Source organism: Cherax quadricarinatus, chromosome 8 (genome assembly GCF_038502225.1).
Source record: "Cherax quadricarinatus isolate ZL_2023a chromosome 8, ASM3850222v1, whole genome shotgun sequence".
In the NCBI taxonomy this organism is placed as follows: Eukaryota; Metazoa; Arthropoda; class Malacostraca; order Decapoda; family Parastacidae; genus Cherax; species Cherax quadricarinatus.
In genome coordinates, this window is record NC_091299.1 from 26,820,479 (window position 1) to 26,842,146 (window position 21,668).

At 40.0% G+C, this 21,668-nt stretch overlaps 1 protein-coding gene across 4 annotated transcripts in view; it reads right to left on the reverse strand.

Annotated features, from left to right (window-relative positions):
- Nucleotides 1–21,668, reverse strand: part of LOC138852414 (cytochrome c oxidase assembly factor 5) — a 62,382-nt gene that overhangs the window by 12,610 nt on the left and 28,104 nt on the right. Inside the window, exons 3-5 of one of the 4 annotated variants that reach the window (XM_070082978.1) lie at nucleotides 17,676–17,777; nucleotides 17,442–17,522; nucleotides 12–949 (exon numbers count right to left, since the gene is read on the reverse strand). In XM_070082978.1, coding sequence (XP_069939079.1) covers nucleotides 17,481–17,522; nucleotides 17,676–17,777 — 144 coding nt within the window. In that variant the 3' untranslated portion in view covers nucleotides 12–949; nucleotides 17,442–17,480. Of the gene's footprint in view, nucleotides 1–11; nucleotides 950–989; nucleotides 1,449–17,437; nucleotides 17,523–17,675; nucleotides 17,778–21,668 lie in introns of those variants that run through there. The other 3 variants (XM_070082980.1, XM_070082979.1, XM_070082977.1) reach the window with 3 other exon arrangements.

Below are 21,668 nucleotides of genomic sequence, written 5' to 3' on the forward strand. Positions count from 1 at the left end.
GGCTTAGCCAGTGGTTGCTTAATTACTAAATGGGTCACTAATAATGAATCACATCAGGATTAATTTTCCTAATGAACAAATCACCACTACCACTTAGGACTTCAGTGCTCTGCTGTTAGCTTAGTTCTCAGGAAGACCCATTAAAAGTCTTTATTACAATCTCTTGCACTTTTTATCTAAAGAGTATACTACAAAAAAGGTGCTGCATGTTTTTTCTTTTATTTTGCTAAAAGTATTTTTTACAAGAACCTGTAAATTAACAAAATATCCTCTACAACTATGCACCTTTTGTAAACAATTATAAATACTGATTTCTAGTAATGACTAAATATATTTTGGCATGTCAAATTACTGTATTAATACAATACTATTTTCAACATTCCAATATAGTGCTGTATTCTTAATTCTCAGTTTAATGAACTAAGACAGAAAGACAGCAGGTGGCCAACAATATCAATTGTGGTGGCTGGAGACTAGTATAATTTGCCATGGTTGCAACTCCAGTGGATTTTCTCCCATTTTTGTGAACTCCATTAAAAGCTTAAAAAATTTTAAACCATTAATATTTAATTACTGGTATTATTAACTAGCTTATATGTGACTTAATATGGTAGACTGTAGTTAATATGACATATGCAATGGTTATTCTTTTAAAAGAGAATAGTTTACCTATGAAAAAAAATATTTACTCAGTGCATAGTGAAAGGTTTACTACTAAATGACAGCTTCATAATTTAATATTGTAAAATTTAGATTACAGAATTATTTGCCTAGCAATCAGGGAATGGTAATCTTAATCAGCAATTCAGGTATTGTAAAATGGTTAATATCAACTTTCAAAACTATGTAAATTGTTTCCTATACTTTATGTACACACGTGCATGTTTGCTAATGTATACACAGTAAATTTGTTCCATCACACAGGTCATTTCCCATTAACTTATGATGTCTGAAAGATGAAAAAAACATCATCATTCAGTACACATTAAAAGTTGCTTATCTCACCATAGGGGTTGGGTATTTTGGATAGAATTTTTATTGTTATAATTTTAGGTACTTTGGGCAGTTTATTTTGGTACGTAAATTATGTTATTGTATTACCTAGTCAAAAACTAAAAGATCCACATTTTTTCAGTAATTTCTACCAAAATTTAAATACGTCAGTGTTTCTATATGGAAATAAGAAATCTGAAGCGTCAGCAAACTTCCCCCACTTGTGATATACTCACATGGATATGAAAGTTCTATGACCCTTACAGGTTAAATGTACAGTAAAACCTCGGCTTACGAATGCCCCACCATGCAGATTTTTCAGGATACGAACAGTTGCTCCATCGATTATTTGCTTCTGGATACGAATGAAATTTCAGGATGCGAACTTCCCCCTAAAGGGAGGTTCCTTGGTGAGGGGCTCTTGATCAAAGGAATTGGATCTGTGCTCCACTTCCCTAAATTAATAATATAATAATAATTATTATTATGATAATACATACGTACTAATAATAATAATACTGCAGCAGGCCTGTTGGCCCATACTAGGCAGTTCTAATTTCTTTTCAGTAGGTAATTTTTCACCTTCACAATCATTCTTTTGCCTGAACGCTCTGGGAGTTTCAGAGTGATACACATCATGTACTCCTTGAATTCCTGAGCCGCTTTGTGGTCCGAACTGGCAGCCTCACCATGCCTTATACGAACACATATTACTGGATAGAATATCTTTGTTTTGCCTAACTTGATCATTGGATCTGTGCTTTCAATGCTACTAATAATAATAATACTGCAGCAGGCCTGTTGGCCCATACTAGGCAGGTCCTTCACAATCCATCCCACTAACAGAATATTTGCCTAACTCAATTTTCAATGCTACCCAAGCAATAAGCTTTGATAATTCTATTTACTTATGTGCAGGTCCCACTCACATCCAACCCCTCTCACTCACATATTTATCCAACACAAATTTGATACTACCCAAGGTTTTAGCCTCAATAACCATACTAAGCAGATTGTTCCACTCCTCATCAACATAAGAACATAAAGGAGGAACACTGCAGCAGGCCTGTTGGCCCATGCTTGGCAGGTCCTTCACAAATCCAGCCCTTTAACAGAATAAACACTTCCCAAGCAATAAGCTTTAATCATCCTATTTCCTAGCATGCAAGTCCTACTCAAATCAACCCCTCTCACTCATGTATTTATCTAACCTAAATTTAAAACAACCTAAGGTTTTAGCTTCGATAGAACCTTGGGTAGCTTTAACCCCCAATCCTGAGGTGTCTCCTGGTGTCGCAAAATTTCAAAAAAAAAAAAAAAAAAAAAATTCTTATGAAATGATAGAGAATCTTTTCCCGATTGTAATGACACCAAAAAAACGAAATTTGATGGAAAACTGACTGAATTACGCTCTTGCAAAGTTAGCGACCTCGGCGATATTTACAAATCGGCGGTTTCGCTGACTTTGAGCCCTATTTTCAGCTAATTCCTTTGTACCAGTCGACCAAACTCATAGCTATTTCTATAGAACTCTGTTTTTTTCTATCAACTGAGTACAAGAAACTGCCCATTTACTGATTTCAACTACCCAATAACGTGGTCAGAAATTTGCAATTTGGCCAATTTCACGAAAATTAAAAAATATGATAATTTCAAAATAAGGTCTAGAATGAACAATGCAGACATTCCTGGCTCTAAAATAATATTTTCTTTGTTCATCAGTCACGTCTCCAGGCCCCTCTGGTATTACTCTTGCTTTCTATTTTGAATTTTTATTCAAACAAAAAATAGAAGATTTACTGTTATGCAGACTACTGCAATACTGCAATGATTGTACAAATAATGTCGACCCATTCATGACTGCATATTAGAATGGCTAGCTGGACATTTATTGGACAATGACATCATTTGTTTACTTTTGAACATCGGCAAAAATCAAACATTTCCCCTACTTTGAGCTCCATTTCCAGGTTCTTTTTATAGTAAAACCAATCAATCAAAATCACCTCTATTTCTATAATATGTTTTCCATTCTATCAAATGAGACCAAGAAAACGAGACTACAACCATAAATACTATACGAAAATAGACCACAAAGTCGGCATTTTAATTAAAAAAAAAAAAGGTCATTTTTTTTTTCTCTATACACTGCGTGCTCCAGGATTTTTTTTGTATTCAAATTCAAAGTTTATTCTCTATAAGGATTACAATGCTGAGTTTACAGAAATTTGGTTATTGTGTGGTTTACATGTAGTAAAATTGTGATTACAGAGTGTACCACTAGAACGCTTAGCATGGCTAGGCATTTCGGGCAGACTTAGTTTTATTCTTAATTGTAAAATATTACAAATTATGAGGTAAGTTGGTATTATGGCTAAGTGACTAAATACTAGTTTGTGAGTTTAGCAATGTGAATGCTTTTGTTTTGGCACAGTACATAGTTTCAGTATTGGAGTATCACAGGATTCATTATTTTAAGATTGAGATTAATATTTCTGTTTAAGGTCAAATGAGTGAGTGTAAGTGTGAACCACCAGGTGGTATTCGTGTAGTTAGTTGACGGGGTGTATCAGGGAGATAAGATGTTTTCTAATGGTAGTTTTGAAGGTGATGAATGTGTCTGCAGTTCTAGAGTTCTCAGGTAGGGTATTCCAGATTTTAGGGCCTTTGACATACATTGAATTTTTGTAAAGGTTTAGTCGGACACGGGGAATGTCGTAGAGATGTTTGTGTCTGGTGTTATGCCTGTGGGTTCTGTCACAACTATCAAGAAAGCGTTTTAGGTCAAGGTTGATATTAGAGTTTAAGGCCCTGTAGATGTAGACTGCACAGTAGTAAGTGTGGATGTACTGAACTGGGAGTAAGTTTAGGTCTATGAAGAGTGGGGGGGTGTGTTGCCAGGGATGGGATTTAGTGATTATTCTTACACATTGACCACACAGACACATTCTCTCACATGTCGGCCTACCAACTTTCTCCTGCTTGATTTGAAGCCACTAGTATTTATGAGTATATACTATACATCAAACACGGTACCTCGTAAGACTTATATATACGACCGAAACAGTCAAAGGGTTAACAAGAGACTGGACAAATATATGAGTAGGAGGGGGATGGGTATGATTGGTGTCGTGGGTACATAACATTAGAAAGGAGGAACACTGTAGTAGGCCTGTTGGCCCATACTAGGCAGGTGCTTCACAGATCCAACCCACTAACAGAATAAACATACCCAAGCAATAAGCGTTGACAATTCTATTTACTCATCTTGACTGTGTGCTAATGGAGTTACAGGAAGCTGACATCGAAGAAATGCTGAACACTGACAATGATGCACCTGTTGTGCATTCCTTGAGTGATGGTGAAATTAGACGAATTGTGATGTATAAATAAGCCGTAGAGTTGATATTAGCATCATATTGAAGTATTTTGTTGTGCCCCCTAAGAGCAGAAATTCTGCTGGAACGGATTAATGCCATTTCAATTAATTTAAATGAGGAAAATTGACTCTGCATACGAACAAATCGGGATACGAACGAGGTCACGGAACGGATTAAATTCGTAAGCCGAGGTTCCACTGTATTTCCTAAATATAATATGAATATTATTATATCTAGGGATGAGATGATGCCAAAATTTTTGCTGATACTGATGTCAAAAGTACCCAATACCCACTGATACCACCAAAATTACCCAAAACCAATACTCAATTTTAGGCTGATACCAGTATTTTGGCACACCCCTAATTGTAATGATGGGAGAAGCACTATAATCATAGATGTATAACACCAGTGGAAATGGGAGGAAATCGGATTCAGTCCAAGGAAAGTTTTCTGGAACAAGTCTCTTCACTGGCATGTGGACAGACTGATATGTAATGAAATAAATCCTTTTCTATTTTATTATTAAAATACAAATAGAATATGCACTATTTCTGTCCAAGATTTCTTGCCCCCAGAAGTACTGTATATATCCTTGTTTTTATATAAAATTATGCAGTGATATCAGATGAAAACAAAGCAAGCACTCATTGTTTTGGTTGGTAAGATTTAAAGCAATACATTGTCATTATGATGTACTTTGCCCAGTTGTTACAAATTTTGATACCTTTATATTTTTGTAGATTTGTTATATTTATATAAAATATATTTATATACCATACATGTATTTTTCCTCCATGGGGAAGTGGAACAGAATTCTTCCTCCGTAAGCCATGCGTGTTGTAAGAGGCAACTAAAATGCCGGGAGCAAGGGGCTAGTAACCCCTTCTCCTGTATATATTACTAAATGTAAAAGGAGAAACTTTCGTTTTTCCTTTTGGGCCACCCCACCTCAGTGGGATATGGCCGGTGTGTTGAAAGAAAGAAAGACATGTATTTTTAATTCCCTTACTTTGTTCTACAGTTGTTGCCATTTCTATAGTGCTAAACCCATGTTGGTAATTCAACACACACAGTGGCAGAGGGGTGATGCACTGCAGCATAGTGCCTCAAAATGGAAGGCAATGTAGTTCAATTCAAGGAAGGAGACAAAATCACTTCCTTGGTTCAAGAGCCAATCACTGGCATTAAGGTACCTCTCTTGAGCAGACATTATAAAGAGACAAATAACAAAAAAAGGCACAATACCGTGACTGGAACGATACACAAATAACCCACACATAGAAGAGAGGAGCTTAAGACGACGTTTCGGTCCGACTTGGACCATTTACAAAGTCACACTGTGTGTGGGTCATTTGTGTATTATAAAGAGGCAACAGTGCCAAGGTGAGTATAATATACAGGTAAATTGGGTATTCAAAGTTTGTGCAGTAAAGTTAGACAATCTAAATGAAAAGTGGTATTCACAGAGAAAGAATGGCAGCACTTTATGAAAGGATGTTGAACATGTCAGCCTTTCCATAAGATCCCTTCAACAGGAGGTGCCATGAATGGTGAAGGGCTCTTTGATATAAGTAACTTTAGCTACTCTTCCCTTACATCAAACCTGATTACTTCCCATTCCCCAGGTGTTGTATTAACCTTTACCCCTCAAGGGAGGGGGGGTCAGTCTCACGATCCAAGGAATTTAACTTATATCTTCCCCTTAACTACTTAAACTACTTAATGGCCCATATCAGACCATTTGTGGATGATAACAGTCATGGCATTGTGCCTTTTTATTTTACATTTTCCCTTTCCTTGAACTGAACCAAATTGCCTCCCATTCCTCAGATACTTTATAAAAGGTTAGCACTTCCCATAAATATAATAATAATAATATGACTTATGTACATATTTAGTGTTTCCCTGTGAATATAACAATAATTTCTATGAGATGGCCATGTGTAAGTCAGATGTGATCGATAGTGCCTGCACCCTGGAGGAGGGGTGGGCATGCTGCAGCATGGAGGAGGGTCATCTGGGCTGCATGTACAAGGTCAGTCAGTTTCAGTCAAGAAATCTTTAAAAAATCTACATTAACCCCTTCAGGGTCCAAGGCCAAAACCTGAAGTGGTGCTCCAGTGTCCAAGAAATTTTGAAAAAAAAAAAAAAAAAAAATTATTTTTTCTTACAGAATTAAAGAGCATATTTTTGTGAAGGTAATAAGACAAAAAAAAATTTCTGATCAGTACTTACCGAGATACAGTGCCAAGAAGTTTGTCCAAAATGATGTGGTGGCGGCAACATTGACGAATTCCACATACGCGCATTACTTTATTTAGCGGTTTTTATAGTTTTTTCTTTTCTTTTCCTACTAACATTTGGGGCCTGAGGGACCAATACTGTATATAATGTATATATGTAAACTCACTGTATTGAAGACAATAACCACACTAAAGTTATTGTCATATTATTGTTTACCACTGTTGTTTATTACAATAAACATGCACAAATCTTGTATAATACTAATGTTCTATCATTTTTTTTTTTTTATCACACCGGCCGATTCCCACCAAGGCAGGGTGGCCCGAAAAAGAAAAACTTTCACCATCATTCACTCCATCACTGTCTTGCCAGAAGGGTGCTTTACACTACAGTTTTTAAACTGCAACATTAACACCCCTCCTTCAGAGTGCAGGCACTGTACTTCCCATCTCCAGGACTCAAGTCCGGCCTGCCGGTTTCCCTGAACCCCTTCATAAATGTTACTTTGCTCACACTCCAACAGCACGTCAAGTATTAAAAACCATTTGTCTCCATTCACTCCTATCAAACACGCTCACGCATGCCTGCTGGAAGTCCAAGCCCCTCGCACGCAAAACCTCCTTTATCCCCTCCCTCCAACCTTTCCTAGGCCGCCCCCTACCCCGCCTTCCTTCCACTACAGACTGATACACTCTTGAAGTTATTCTGTTTCGCTCCATTCTCTCCACATGTCCGAACCACCTCAACAACCCTTCCTCAGCCCTCTGGACAACAGTTTTGGTAATCCCGCACCTCCTCCTAACTTCCAAACTACGAATTCTCTGCATTATATTCACACCACACATTGCTCTCAGACATGACATCTCCACTGCCTCCAGCCTTCTCCTCGCTGCAACATTCATCACCCATGCTTCACACCCATATAAGAGCATTGGTAAAACTATACTCTCATACATTCCTCTCTTTGCCTCCAAGGACAAAGTTCTTTGTCTCCACAGACTCCTAAGTGCACCACTCACCCTTTTCCCCTCATCAATTCTATGATTCACCTCATCTTTCATAGACCCATCCGCTGACACGTCCACTCCCAGATATCTGAATACATTCACCTCCTTCATACTCTCTCCCTCCAATCTGATATCCAATCTTTCATCACCTAATCTTTTTGTTATCCTCATAACCTTACTATTTCCTGTATTCACTTTCAATTTTCTTCTTTTGCACACCCTACCAAATTCATTCACTAATCTCTGCAACTTCTCTTCAGAATCTCCCAAGAGCACAGTGTCATCAGCAAAGAGCAACTGTGACAACTCCCACTTTATGTGTGATTCTTTATCTTTTAACTCCACGCCTCTTGCCAAGACCCTTGCATTTACTTCTCTTACAACCCCATCTATAAATATATTAAACAACCACGGTGACATCACACATCCTTGTCTAAGGCCTACTTTTACTGGGAAATAATTTCCCTCTTTCCTACATACTCTAACTTGAGCCTCACTATCCTCGTAAAAACTCTTCACTGCTTTCAGTAACCTACCTCCTACACCATACACCTGCAACATCTGCCACATTGCTCCCCTATCCACCCTGTCATACGCCTTTTCCAAATCCATAAATGCCACAAAGACCTCTTTAGCCTTATCTAAATACTGTTCACTTATATATTTCACTGTAAACACCTGGTCCACACACAGCAGATGAACAAGGAGGCTTTAGCCTCCTTGTTCATCTGCTATCCTATTCTCCGTCTTACTCTTAATTCTTTCAATAATAACTCTACCATACACTTTACCAGGTATACTCAACAGACTTATCCCCCTATAATTTTTGCACTTTCTTTTATTCCCTTTGCCTTTATACAAAGGAACTATGCATCCTCTCTGCCAATCCCTAGGTACCTTACCCTCTTCCATACATTTATTAAATAATTGCACCAACCACTCCAAAACTACATCCCCACCTGCTTTTAACATTTCTATCTTTATCCCATCAATCCCGGCTGCCTTACCCCCTTTCATTTTACCTACTGCCTCACGAACTTCCCCCACACTCACAACTGGCTCTTCCTCACTCCTACAAGATGTTGTTCCTCCTTGCCCTATACACGAAATCACAGCTTCCCTATCTTCATCAACATTTAACAATTCCTCAAAATATTCCCTCCATCTTCCCAATACCTCTAACTCTCCATTTAATAACTCTCCTCTCCTATTTTTAACTGACAAATCCATTTGTTCTCTAGGCTTTCTTAACTTGTTAATCTCACTCCAAAACTTTTTCTTATTTTCAACAAAATTTGTTGATAACATCTCACCCACTCTCTCATTTGCTCTCTTTTTACACTGCTTCACCACTCTCTTAACCTCTCTCTTTTTCTTCATATACTCTTCCCTCCTTGCATCACTTCTACTTTGTAAAAACTTCTCATAAGCTAACTTTTTCTCCCTTACTACTCTCTTCACATCATCATTCCACCAATCGCTCCTCTTCCCTCCCGCACCCACTTTCCTGTAACCACAAACTTCTGCTGAACACTCTAACACTACATTTTTAAACCTACCCCATACCTCCTCAACCCCATTGCCTATGCTCTCATTAGCCCATCTATCCTCCAATAGCTGTTTATATCTTACCCTAACTGCCTCCTCTTTTAGTTTATAAACCTTCACCTCTCTCTTCCCTGATGCTTCTATTCTCCTTGTATCCCATCTACCTTTTACTCTCAGTGTAGCTACAACTAGAAAGTGATCTGATATATCTGTGGCCCCTCTATAAACATGTACATCCTGAAGTCTACTCAACAGTCTTTTATCTACCAATACATAATCCAACAAACTACTGTCATTTCGCCCTACATCATATCTTGTATACTTATTTATCCTCTTTTTCTTAAAATATTTTTTTTTATTTTTTTATTTTCACACCGGCCGATTCCCACCAAGGCAGGGTGGCCCGAAAAAGAAAAACTTTCACCATCATTCACTCCATCACTGTCTTGCCAGAAGGGTGCTTTACACTACAGTTTTTAAACTGCAACATTAACACCCCTCCTTCAGAGTGCAGGCACTGTACTTCCCATCTCCAGGACTCAAGTCCGGCCTGCCGGTTTCCCTGAATCCCTTCATAAATGTTACTTTGCTCACACTCCAACAGCACGTCAAGTATTAAAAACCATTTGTCTCCATTCACTCCTATCAAACACGCTCACGCATGCCTGCTGGAAGTCCAAGCCCCTCGCACACAAAACCTCCTTTACCCCCTCCCTCCAACCCTTCCTAGGCCGACCCCTACCCCGCCTTCCTTCCACTACAGACTGATACACTCTTGAAGTCATTCTGTTTCGCTCCATTCTCTCTACATGTCCGAACCACCTCAACAACCCTTCCTCAGCCCTCTGGACAACAGTTTTGGTAATCCCGCACCTCCTCCTAACTTCCAAACTACGAATTCTCTGCATTATATTCACACCACACATTGCCCTCAGACATGACATCTCCACTGCCTCCAGCCTTCTCCTCGCTGCAACATTCATCACCCACGCTTCACACCCATATAAGAGCGTTGGTAAAACTATACTCTCATACATTCCCCTCTTTGCCTCCAAGGACAAAGTTCTTTGTCTCCACAGACTCCTAAGTGCACCACTCACTCTTTTTCCCTCATCAATTCTATGATTCACCTCATCTTTCATAGACCCATCCGCTGACACGTCCACTCCCAAATATCTGAATACGTTCACCTCCTCCATACTCTCTCCCTCCAATCTGATATTCAATCTTTCATCACCTAATCTTTTTGTTATCCTCATAACCTTACTCTTTCCTGTATTCACCTTTAATTTTCTTCTTTTGCACACCCTACCAAATTCATCCACCAATCTCTGCAACTTCTCTTCAGAATCTCCCAAGAGCACAGTGTCATCAGCAAAGAGCAGCTGTGACAACTCCCACTTTGTGTGTGATTCTTTATCTTTTAACTCCACGCCTCTTGCCAAGACCCTCGCATTTATTTCTCTTACAACCCCATCTATAAATATATTAAACAACCACGGTGACATCACACATCCTTGTCTAAGGCCTACTTTTACTGGGAAAAAATTTCCCTCTTTCCTACATACTCTAACTTGAGCCTCACTATCCTCGTAAAAACTCTTCACTGCTTTAAAATATGTATTACCTATAACTAAACCCCTTTCTATACAAAGTTCAATCAAAGGGCTCCCATTATCATTTACACCTGGCACCCCAAACTTACCTACCACACCCTCTCTAAAAGTTTCTCCTACTTTAGCATTCAGATCCCCTACCACAATTACTCTCTCACTTGGTTCAAAAGCTCCTATACATTCACTTAACATCTCCCAAAATCTCTCTCTCCTCTGCATTCCTCTCTTCTCCAGGTGCAAACACGCTTATTATGACCCACTTCTCGCATCCAACCTTTACTTTAATCCACATAATTCTTGAATTTACACATTCATATTCTCTTTTCTCCTTCCATAACTGATCATTCAACATTACTGCTACCCCTTCCTTTGCTCTAACTCTCTCAGATACTCCAGATTTAATCCCATTTATTTCCCCCCACCGAAACTCCCCTACCCCCTTCAGCTTTGTTTTGCTTAGGGCCAGGACATCCAACTTCTTTTCATTCATAACATCAGCAATCATCTGTTTCTTGTCATCCGCACTACATCCACGCACATTTAAGCATCCCAGTTTTATAAAGTTTTTCTTCTTCTCTTTTTTAGTAAATGTCTACAGGAGAAGGGGTTACTAGCCCATTGCTCCCGGCATTTTAGTCGCCTCATACGACACGCATGGCTTACGGAGGAAAGATTCTTTTCCACTTCCCCATGGACAATAGAAGAAATAAAGAGGAACAAGAGCTATTTAGAAAAAGGAGAAAAACCTAGATGTATGTATATATATATGCATGTACGTGTCTGTGAAGTGTGACCAAAGTGTAAGTAGGAGTAGCAAGATATCCCTGTTATCTAGCGTGTTTATGAGACAGAAAAAGAAACCAGCAATCCCACCATCATGCAAAACAGTTACAGGTTTCTGTTTCACAGTCATCTGGCAGGACGGTAGTACTTCCCTGGGTGGTTGCTGTCTACCAACCTACTACCTATCATATATTTACATATTTATAATCACTGGACATGGTTTTAGAACTGCTGGAGCTTGTGGAACTCCTTGAAACAAGGCACCATGCACAGAGGCACCTTACATTCCTCACACATAAACCGAGTGTCTTTGTGTCTTTGTTGCCGTCGTTTTGTTTGTGCACAGACGATGCATCTCTTCTGAGCAAATTTCTTCTGAGTTGAAGGAAGCTGTATTATGAAATGATCACCTTCCCTCCTCAAACGCTTGGGTATATCCTGAGTAATTCGAGGACCTTATTGTATAGCAGATGTTCTTACCTGGTACTTCATTATGAGTTGTCTGACAACAGACAAACAAAATTCACCATACGGTGGTCGGTTGCCAGTCTTTATTTGGTACATATTATATGCATTGAGCATTGAAATGTCCACGAGATGGAAGAAAAGTTTCATGTTCCACTTGTAACTCTTACGAACACAATCAACAAAACCAATCTGCATGTCACATTTGTCAACCAAGTGCATGTTTTGTGTATAATCAATCACTGTCACTGGTTTTCGAATACATTCATTAGTCACTCGATCAACTTTGCCACTGTCTTGCATTTCATTATGGTGAATGGTTGTCAACAATGTGACATCTCGTTTGTCATGCCACCGTAATGCCATGATGTCATTGGCAGTAAACACCTGCACGTCATCACCACGAGCACCTGCGTTGAGCCTGGGCATATGTTTACGATTAGAACGCACTGTGCCACACACATCTGTCTTGTTCACCCGCATGAAATCACTGAGTAATGGGCTTGTGTACCAGTTATTGGTATATAATATATGCCCCTTACCAAGATAAGGTGCCATCACGTTTCTCACTACGTCACCTGAGATACCCAATAACATCTTGGTATCTTTCAATGTTTTACTTCCTGTGTATACAACAATATCCAACACCAGGCCACTGTCACAGTCACAGAGTACAAACAGTTTTATACCAAAGCGTTTCCTCTTGCTCGGTATATACTGCTTGAATGACAGTCTACCTTTGAACAAAATCAAAGACTCGTCAATTACAAGATTCTTGAATGGATAAAAGTAAATGCTGAACTTTTGTTTGAGATACATGAAAACATTTCTAATCTTGTATAACCTGTCACTTCTGTCAGGCCTGGTTTTGTCAGAGAAGTGCAACATACGTAACAGTAAGATAAACCTGTTCACTGGGATGATTTCACTGAAGACCGGGGTAGAAATTAGCCGATCTGTGGACCAGTATGCTTTTATATTATGCTTATAGACATGAGGGATAAGCAATATTGTTGCAAAAAGCAAATACATTTCTGCAACAGTCGTCTCTTTCCACCTGAGTAATCTTGACTGTGGTGATATGATTGTATTTGCCATGGTGTACTCAAAATACTTATTACTTTCCCTGACAATAGTTTCCATCAATGGCTGGTCAAAGAATAATTCAAAGAATTCCAGTTCATTGGCCGTGGTTCCAAGGGGACAAGTAGGTAGAATTCCACTTTGAGAGTCATCAAAGTGGTGGGGCTTGGGAACAAAATTGGGATTTTGCTGCCAATCCCAGATACGGTTTGCTGGTGGATACTGGACATCATAGGCTGGTTGTGCGGGTGGTTGTGGTTGTGGTGGGCTGGTGGCTGATGCTCCGCTTTGTCCTTGAACTGACGAGTCAGCAGCGTGGGTCCCAGCCTGGGCTGGTGAGTCATGCATGGAGGTGCCACTACCATTACCACTACCATCATCTACTGATGCCTGTGGTCTATCCATGCCAAGTGTAGCCACATCATCCTCACTATCACTATCTAAACCTGGTGTAGGGCCACGGGATGTACTCCGGGATGTACTCCGTCCCCTGGGCACAGCATAGGGTACACTACCCAAGTGCATGCGGCGGCGAACATACCGACGCTTCACTGGTGAATATGATTCCTCACTATCACTACTCGAATGATCGTCAAGAGCAATAAAATCACAATCCACGTAACTATCATCATCATTACTGAAGTCAGAGGCCTGGCCACGTGAAAATATTAGTTTTCTCTTGCGTTGAGGCACAACCGACCATGAATCACGAGTGCCCACACCAGAAGTAGAAGGTTGAGGATCGTCAAGGTTTTCTGCACTATCGATATCCTGGTCATTCCTTTCGGTCACTAACTGATCAAAGCTATAGAATTCGTCTTCATTTCCACTTCCATCAGTGTCAGAACTATCAGATAGGAAGAGGAGAGTCCCAATTTTCCGGGGAGTGAGAGCTGACTTGCGACGAGGCATGGTGAACAAGGGTAACTGAGCCGGTGTTCCCACAATGCTATGCGGGCGCCTAGATTTTTTGTTTATGGCGCACACCCACCACGCAGACCCGTTCTCTCACATGTAGGCCTATGAGCGCTTTCGCGCTAAATTTGACGGCGCTAGAATTTTGGCGTAGATCTACGGTTTGGACACTCAACGTGAAGCCGTAGATCTACGGGACGGACCCTGAAAGGGTTAAAGATGTGACTCCTCAAAAACAAGGGAATCCTTATGAAAGGCTCTTTATCTGAGGAACCGAGTTATCTTCTCCTTGAAACAAACCTCATTATATTCCATTCCTATAAAATTAAAGGTGCAAATCAAATTTAATCCAAGGAAGGGAAGAATAGCTCCGATTCCTTGGAACAAGAGCCATTTTCCTGCATCAATACAGTACCCTCTTCAAGGGGGGGGGTTGCCTTGATGCCAGTGAAGGGCTTTTGATGTAAGGAATTGAATCTATCCTACCTTTCCTTAGATCACACTTGATTACCTCCCATTCCCTACGTACAGTATGACCCCTTCAGGCTGAGTGCTTTCCCAAGAGTATAACAACTACATGTAGAATAACAGTCATAATACCATGACTGGAGCAAACTTATGGTGACATTTCAGTCTGTCCAGGACCACTGTCAAGTCAAAACTAAGTGAGAAAAAGCAGAATAGACCAGAAGACAGGTAGGGAGAAACTAAGGGAAAGAAGAGAGTGGTAGCAGTAGTAGTAGCATCAGTGATGGTACTATATCTGGGCTTCAAAATTAAGCACATTCATGTCTTAAAATTACAATAACTGTGAGTTATCATATTAGAATGTCTGAAAAAATACAATCAAAAATAAAAAAATTTGAGGCTTACATTCTCTGTTAAATATTACTACATATTCAATCTATTATTACATCTAGCCCTGTATAACTGTGAAATATTGTTTAAGTTATTCTAAGTGTTACTATCAATACTATTATTTCATTATAGTATTATTATTACAGTGGACCCTCGCCTAACGATGGCATCGCATAACGTTAAATCCGCCTAGCAATACATTTTAACGCAAAAATTTTGCCTTGCCTAGTGCTAAAAAACTCGCTCAATGCTATTCGTCGAGACGCGTCCACGTGCGGTCTGAGCCAGCCTCACTTGTTCCATGGGTGGCAGTGTTTACAAGCCAGCCTCCGCGGTCACATCCAAGCATACAATTGAAACATTTCGTATTATCACAGCGTTTTTAGTGATTTCACCTGCAAAATAAGTGACCATGGGCCCCAAGAAAGCTTCTAGTGCCAACCCTACAGGAATAAGGGTGAGAATTATTATGGATATGAAGAAAGAGATCATTGCTAAGTATGAAAGTGGAGTGCGTGTCTCCGAGCTGGCCAGGTTGTATAGTAAACCCCAACCAACCATCGCTACTATTGTGGCCAAGAAAACGGCAATCAAGGAAGCCGTTCTTGCCAAAGGTGCAACTTTGTTTTCGAAACAGAGATCGCAAGTGATAGAAGATGTTGAGAGACTGTTATTGGTGTGGATAAATGAAAAACAGATAGCAGGAGATAGCATTTCTCAAGCGATCATATGTGAAAAGGCTAGGAAGTTGCATGACGATTTAATTAGAAAAATGCCTGCAACTAGTGGTGATGTAACTGAATTTAAGGCCAGCAAAGGTTGGTTTGAGAGATTTAAGAATCGTAGTGGCATACATAGTGTGATAAGGCATGGTGAGGCTGCCAGTTCGGACCACAAAGCAGCTGAAAAATATGTGCATGAATTCAAGGAGTACATAGAGGCTGAAGGATTGAAACCTGAACAAGTGTTTAATTGTGACGAAACAGGCCTGTTTTGGAAGAAAATGCCAAGCAGGACCTACATTACTGAGGAGGAAAAGGCACTCCCAGGACATAAGCCTATGAAAGACAGGCTTACTCTGCTGATGTGTGCCAATGCTAGTGGTGATTTCAAAGTGAAGCCTTTATTGGTGTATCACTCTGAAACTCCCAGAGCGTTCAGGCAAAAGAATATTCTCAAGGCTAATTTGTGTGTGCCGTGGAGGGCAAACAGTAAGGCATGGGTCACTAGGGACTTTTTCTATGACTGGTTACACCATGCATTTGCCCCCACTGTGAAAAATTACCTAATTGAAAAGAAATTAGACCTTAAGTTTCTCCTGGTATTAGACAATGCTCCTGGTCATCCTTCAGACGTGGCAGAGCGACTTTCTGCAGACATGAGCTTCATTAAGATCAAGTTTTTGCCTCCTAATACCACTCCTCTCCTGCAGCCCATGGACCAGCAGGTCATTGCAAACTTCAAAAAACTGTACACAAAAGCTGTCTGAAAGGTGCTTTGTAGTGACCTCAGAAACTCAATTGACTCTAAGAGAGTTTTGGAGAGATCACTTTAATATCCTCAATTGTGTAAACCTTATAGGTAAGGCTTGGGAGGGAGTGACTAAAGAGGACCTTGAACTCTGCTTGGAAGAAACTATGGCCAGAATGTGTAGACAAAAGGGATTTTGAAGGATTTGAGGCTAACCCTGAGAAGCATATGCCAGTTGAGGAATCCATTGTGGCACTGGGGAAGTCCTTGGGGTTGGAGGTTAGTGGGGAGGATGTGGAAGAGTTGGTGGAGGAGGACAATGAAGAACTAACCACTGATGAGCTGCTAGATCATCTTCAACAGCAAGAGGCCACACCTGAGGAAACTGCTTCGGAGGAGGGGAGAGAGAAACTGAAGAAGTTGTCTACTTCAAAGATTAAGGAAATGTGTGCAATGTGGCTTAAAGTGCAAACGTTTTTTGATGAAAATCACCCTGACACAGCTACTGCAAGCCATGTTGGCAACCTGTACACTGACAATGTTATGAAACACTTTAGGAAAGTCATAAAGGAACGAGAGGTACAGGCCTCTATGGACAGATATGTTGTGCGACAGAAGTCCAGTGACTCTCAAGCTGGTCCTAGTGGCATTAAAAGAAGAAGGGAAGTAACCCCAGAAAAGGACTTGCTACCTCAAGTCCTAATGGAAGGGGATTCCCCTTCTAAACACTAAGACCATCCATACTCTCCCCTCCTCCCATCCCATCAATCATCACCAGATCTTCAATAAAGGTGTCACATAACTGTGCATGTCTTCTTCAGTTTGTGTGTATTAAAATTAATATTTCATGTGGTAAAAAAAAATTTTTTCATACTTTGGGGTGTCAGGAACGGATTAATTTGATTTCCATTATTTCTTATGGGGAAAATTAATTCGCCTAACGATAATTTCGCCTAACGATAATTTCGCCTAACGTTGAGCTCTCAGGAACGGATTAATATCATTAGGCGAGGGTCCACTGTACTATTATTATTACTGATTTACAATATATGCATTCAAAACATAGCATTACCTACTTATAGACAGGGTTTCAGATGTTAGCAAAATATGCAGTGTCAGTATCCTTTTCTTCCACGAAACCTCTGTCGATTATCCAGCTGAAAAAAAAAATTACCATAAATTCCATGCCATTGGCTAGATTTATTGGAACTGATACCCCCCATGATATACAGTACTCTTATTTCCTAATATACACACATAATACAAAAGATCACCAGAGCATATGTTATAAGAGAATAACGAAGTCTTACCAGTGAGCGCTTGCACTCTAAAAATGTTACACGAAGGGCGTGACATTCTTGTGGTACAGATGGATCATTTGACAAGATGCACTCTTTGGGAGTTTTTCTTTGCTAAAATGACATGAGTTAAATATTTTAGTATCTGCAAAAATAGTGGTTATAGTATAATAATTATCCTACCACAAACATATATTCCTGAAACTTAGAGACTCATCTGACTGTTTTCGCTGTGGTTATCCTACATATATGATATCACTTGTTCTGGGGATTCTTTTGCATGCATGCACAGAAAGAGACTAGGCAAAAATAAAATAAAGTATAATGATACTACAGTGGGCTCCCGGTATTCGATATTAATCCGTTCCTGAGAGCTCATCGAATACCGATAATATCGAAAACCGAATCAATTTTCCTCATAAGAAATAATGAAAATCAAATTAATCCATGCAAGACACCCAAAAGTATGAAAAAAAAAAATTTACTACATGAAATATTAAGTTTAATGCAATAGAATAATTACAATAACAAAAAAATAATTGACACTTACCTTTAATGAAGATCTGGTGATGATTGACGGGATGGAAGGAGGGGAGAGGTGTTAGTGTTTAGAAGGGGTATCCCCTTCCATTAGGACTTGAGGTAGCAAGTCCTTTTCCAGGGTTACTTCCCTTCTTCTTTTAATGCCACTAGGACCAGCTTGAGAGTCACTGGACCTCTGTCGCACAACAAATCTGTCCATAGAGCTCTGTACCTCCCGTTCCTTTATGATTTGTCTAAAATGGGCCACAACATTGTCATTGTAATAGCTGTGTTAGGGTGATTTTCATCCATAAAGGTTTGCACTTCAACCCACTGTGCACACATATCCTTAATTTTTGAAGTAGGCACAATGTATTCCACAACTGGTATAGGCTTCTCAGGGTTAGCCCCAAACCCTTCAAAATGTTTCTTAATTTCCATACTAATTCTCACCCTTTTTACCACAGGGTTGGCACTAGAAGCTTTCTTGGGTCCCATGGTGACTTATTTTGCAGAAACAAGCACCAAACACAGTGATAATATGGATAATATGGAATGTACCGAATGTATCCTTAGATGCGTGCACACTGGCTGGCTTGTAAACACTGGCACACAAGGGGCAGTTCAGGCCACATGTGGACAGGTCTCGTACGAATCGTATCGAATACCTGGTTTTCAATCGAATACCGAGGAAAATTTTTTGCGATATAATGCATCGAATACCGGATTTATCGAATACCGATGCCATCGAATACCGGGGGTCCACTGTATAACACTGGTCTGCATTTGAAATGTTTTTAATTTTCATTTTTATTCATGGTTGCAACCTTACATATTCTTGGGCTGCTGATTGTCAATATCTAAACCATTTTGCTCTATCATGTAAGGATTTTGAATAAATACCAATTTTTTTTTTTCAACAAGTCGGCCATCTCCTACTGAGGAAGGGTGACCCAAAAAGAAAGAAAATCCCCAAAAAGAAAATACTTGCATCATCATTCACCTCACTCATGCATAATCACTGTCTTTGCAGAGGTATCCAGAAACAACAGTTTAGAAGCATATATAAAGATATACATGTACAGTGGAACCTCAAATTTCAAACGTATCGCTTATTAAACTCTTCGAAAATCGACAGCTTTTTTCAAACCAACTTCGTCCCTATTATCGAACTCGCCCCTATTTTTGAACCGCTGGGTACCTGTCCGCCAGCCCGCTTTGTCCACGTCCCCGCGCAGGCGCCTTGAGCCAGTCTGGCTTTGTTGATGCTTGAGTGAACACTAACCTGCACTCTCATTCAAACATTTTACGATTAATTCATTGTGTTTAGTGCTTGTGGGACTGTGAAATAAGCTAGCATGGGCCCGAAGAAACTTGCTAGTGGTACCCCTGTGGTAAAGAAAGTGAGAAACACCACAGATGTGAAGAAGGAAATAATACAGAAGTATGAGAGTGGTGGAAAACTTGTTGAGCTTGCCAGAATGTATGGGAAAACAAGTCGACCATCGCTTTTATCCTGGCAAAGAAAGAATAAATCAAGGAAGCTGATGTTGCTAAAGGTGTTAACATGCTAAACAAAAAAAGATCACAGACAATCGATCAGGTTGAGAAGTTGTTGCTGGTGTGGATCAAGGATAAAGAGATGGCAGGTGATAGTGTTTCAGAGATGATTATTTGTGAAAAGGCAAGGAAATTCCATGCCGATCTGGTACAGGAAACTCCTGGAACCAGTGCTGATAGTGAATTTAAGCCAGCAGTGGCTGGTTTGACAGATTTAAGAAGTATAGTGGCATACACAATGTTGTAAGGCATGGTGAGGCAGCCAGTTCAGACAAATGGGCGGCTGAGAAGTTTGTACAGGAATTTAAGGTTTACGTAGACACTGAAAAATTCCAACCCCAACAAGTGTTCAATTGTGACGAAACAAGCCTGTTTTGGAAGAAAATGCCAAAGAGGACCTACATTACTCAGGAGAAAAAGGCACTCCCAGGACACAAGCCTATGAAAGACAGGCTAACAATTTTGTTCTGTGCTAATGCTAGTGGTGATTTTAAAGTGAAGCCTTTACATGTGTATCATTCAGAAAATCTCAGAGTGTTTAAGAAAAACAATGTCATAAAGAACAAGTTGTGTGTTTTGTGGAAAGCAAATAATAAGGCATGGGTCACAAGGCAAATTTTCAAAGAGTGGGTCCATGAAGTGTTTGGCCCCAGTGTGAGAAAATACCTCCTAGACAATAATTTGACTTTGAACTCTGCTTGGAGACAATTGTGGCCAGATTGTGTCCAAAAGAGGGATTTTGAAGGGTTTGAGGCTGACGCTGACCCTGACCCAGCTGACCATCTGCCTGCTGTGGACTCTATTGTGGCATTGGGGAACACCCTGGGGCTGGAGGTGAGTGGCGAGGATGTGGAAGAGTTGGTGGAGGATCACTGGGAAGAGCTAACCACTAAAGAGCTGGAAGAGCTTTATCTGGAACAGTATCAGACCACAGCTGAGGAACTTGCTTCAGAGGAGGAGGAGGAGGAGGAAGAGGGAGTGGATGAGGTGCCTTCTTCAAAGATTAAGGAGATTTGTGCCAAGTGTAATGATGTCCAAATGTTTGTGCAGAAGTACCACCCTGAGCAAGCTGAAACAAGCTGTCTTTGCAACAAGTTTAGTGACAAAACCATGTCTCATTTTAGGGAAATCTTAAAGAGGTGCCAGAAACAGAGGACTGTGGACAGTTATTTTGTGAGACAGGGGTCCAGTGACTCTCAAGCTGGTCCTAGTGACATCAAAAGACAGATTAGGGAAGTAACCCCAGAGAGGGCTTTGGTGCCTAAAGTCCTTATGGATGGGGATTCCCCTTCCAAATGCTAACCCCAACTCCCTCTCTCCTCCTCCCTATCTTCCAGATACCATCACCAATCTTCAATAAAGGTAAGTAAAAATGTTATTTTATATATTTATTTAAATTTATTAATACATATTGTACACCATATTTGTTGTGTGTATGTAAAACTATAATTAATCTCTATTAAATGTATTTTTTTGTGAATATTTTTGGGTTTCTGGAATGGATTAATTGTATTTCCATTATTTCTTATGGGAAATACTGCTTCGCTTTTTAAACTTTTCGAATTTAGAACTAGCTCCTGGAACGGATTACGTTCGAAATTTGAGGTTCCACTGTATAACATATTTATCCAAACTCCCAATATCCCAAACCCCTCCTTTAAAGTGCAGGCATTATACTTCCCATTTCCAGTACTAAGTCCGGCTATATAAAAATCACCGGTTTCCCTGAATCCCTTCACTAAATATTACCCTGCTCACACTCCAACAGCTCGTCAGGTCCCAAAAACCATTCGTCTCCATTCACTCCTATCTAATACACTCAAGCACGCTTGCTGGAAGGCCAAGCTCCTCGCCCACAAAACCTCCTTTACCCCCTCCCTCCAACCTTCTCAAGGACGAACCCTAACCCACCTTCCTTCCCCT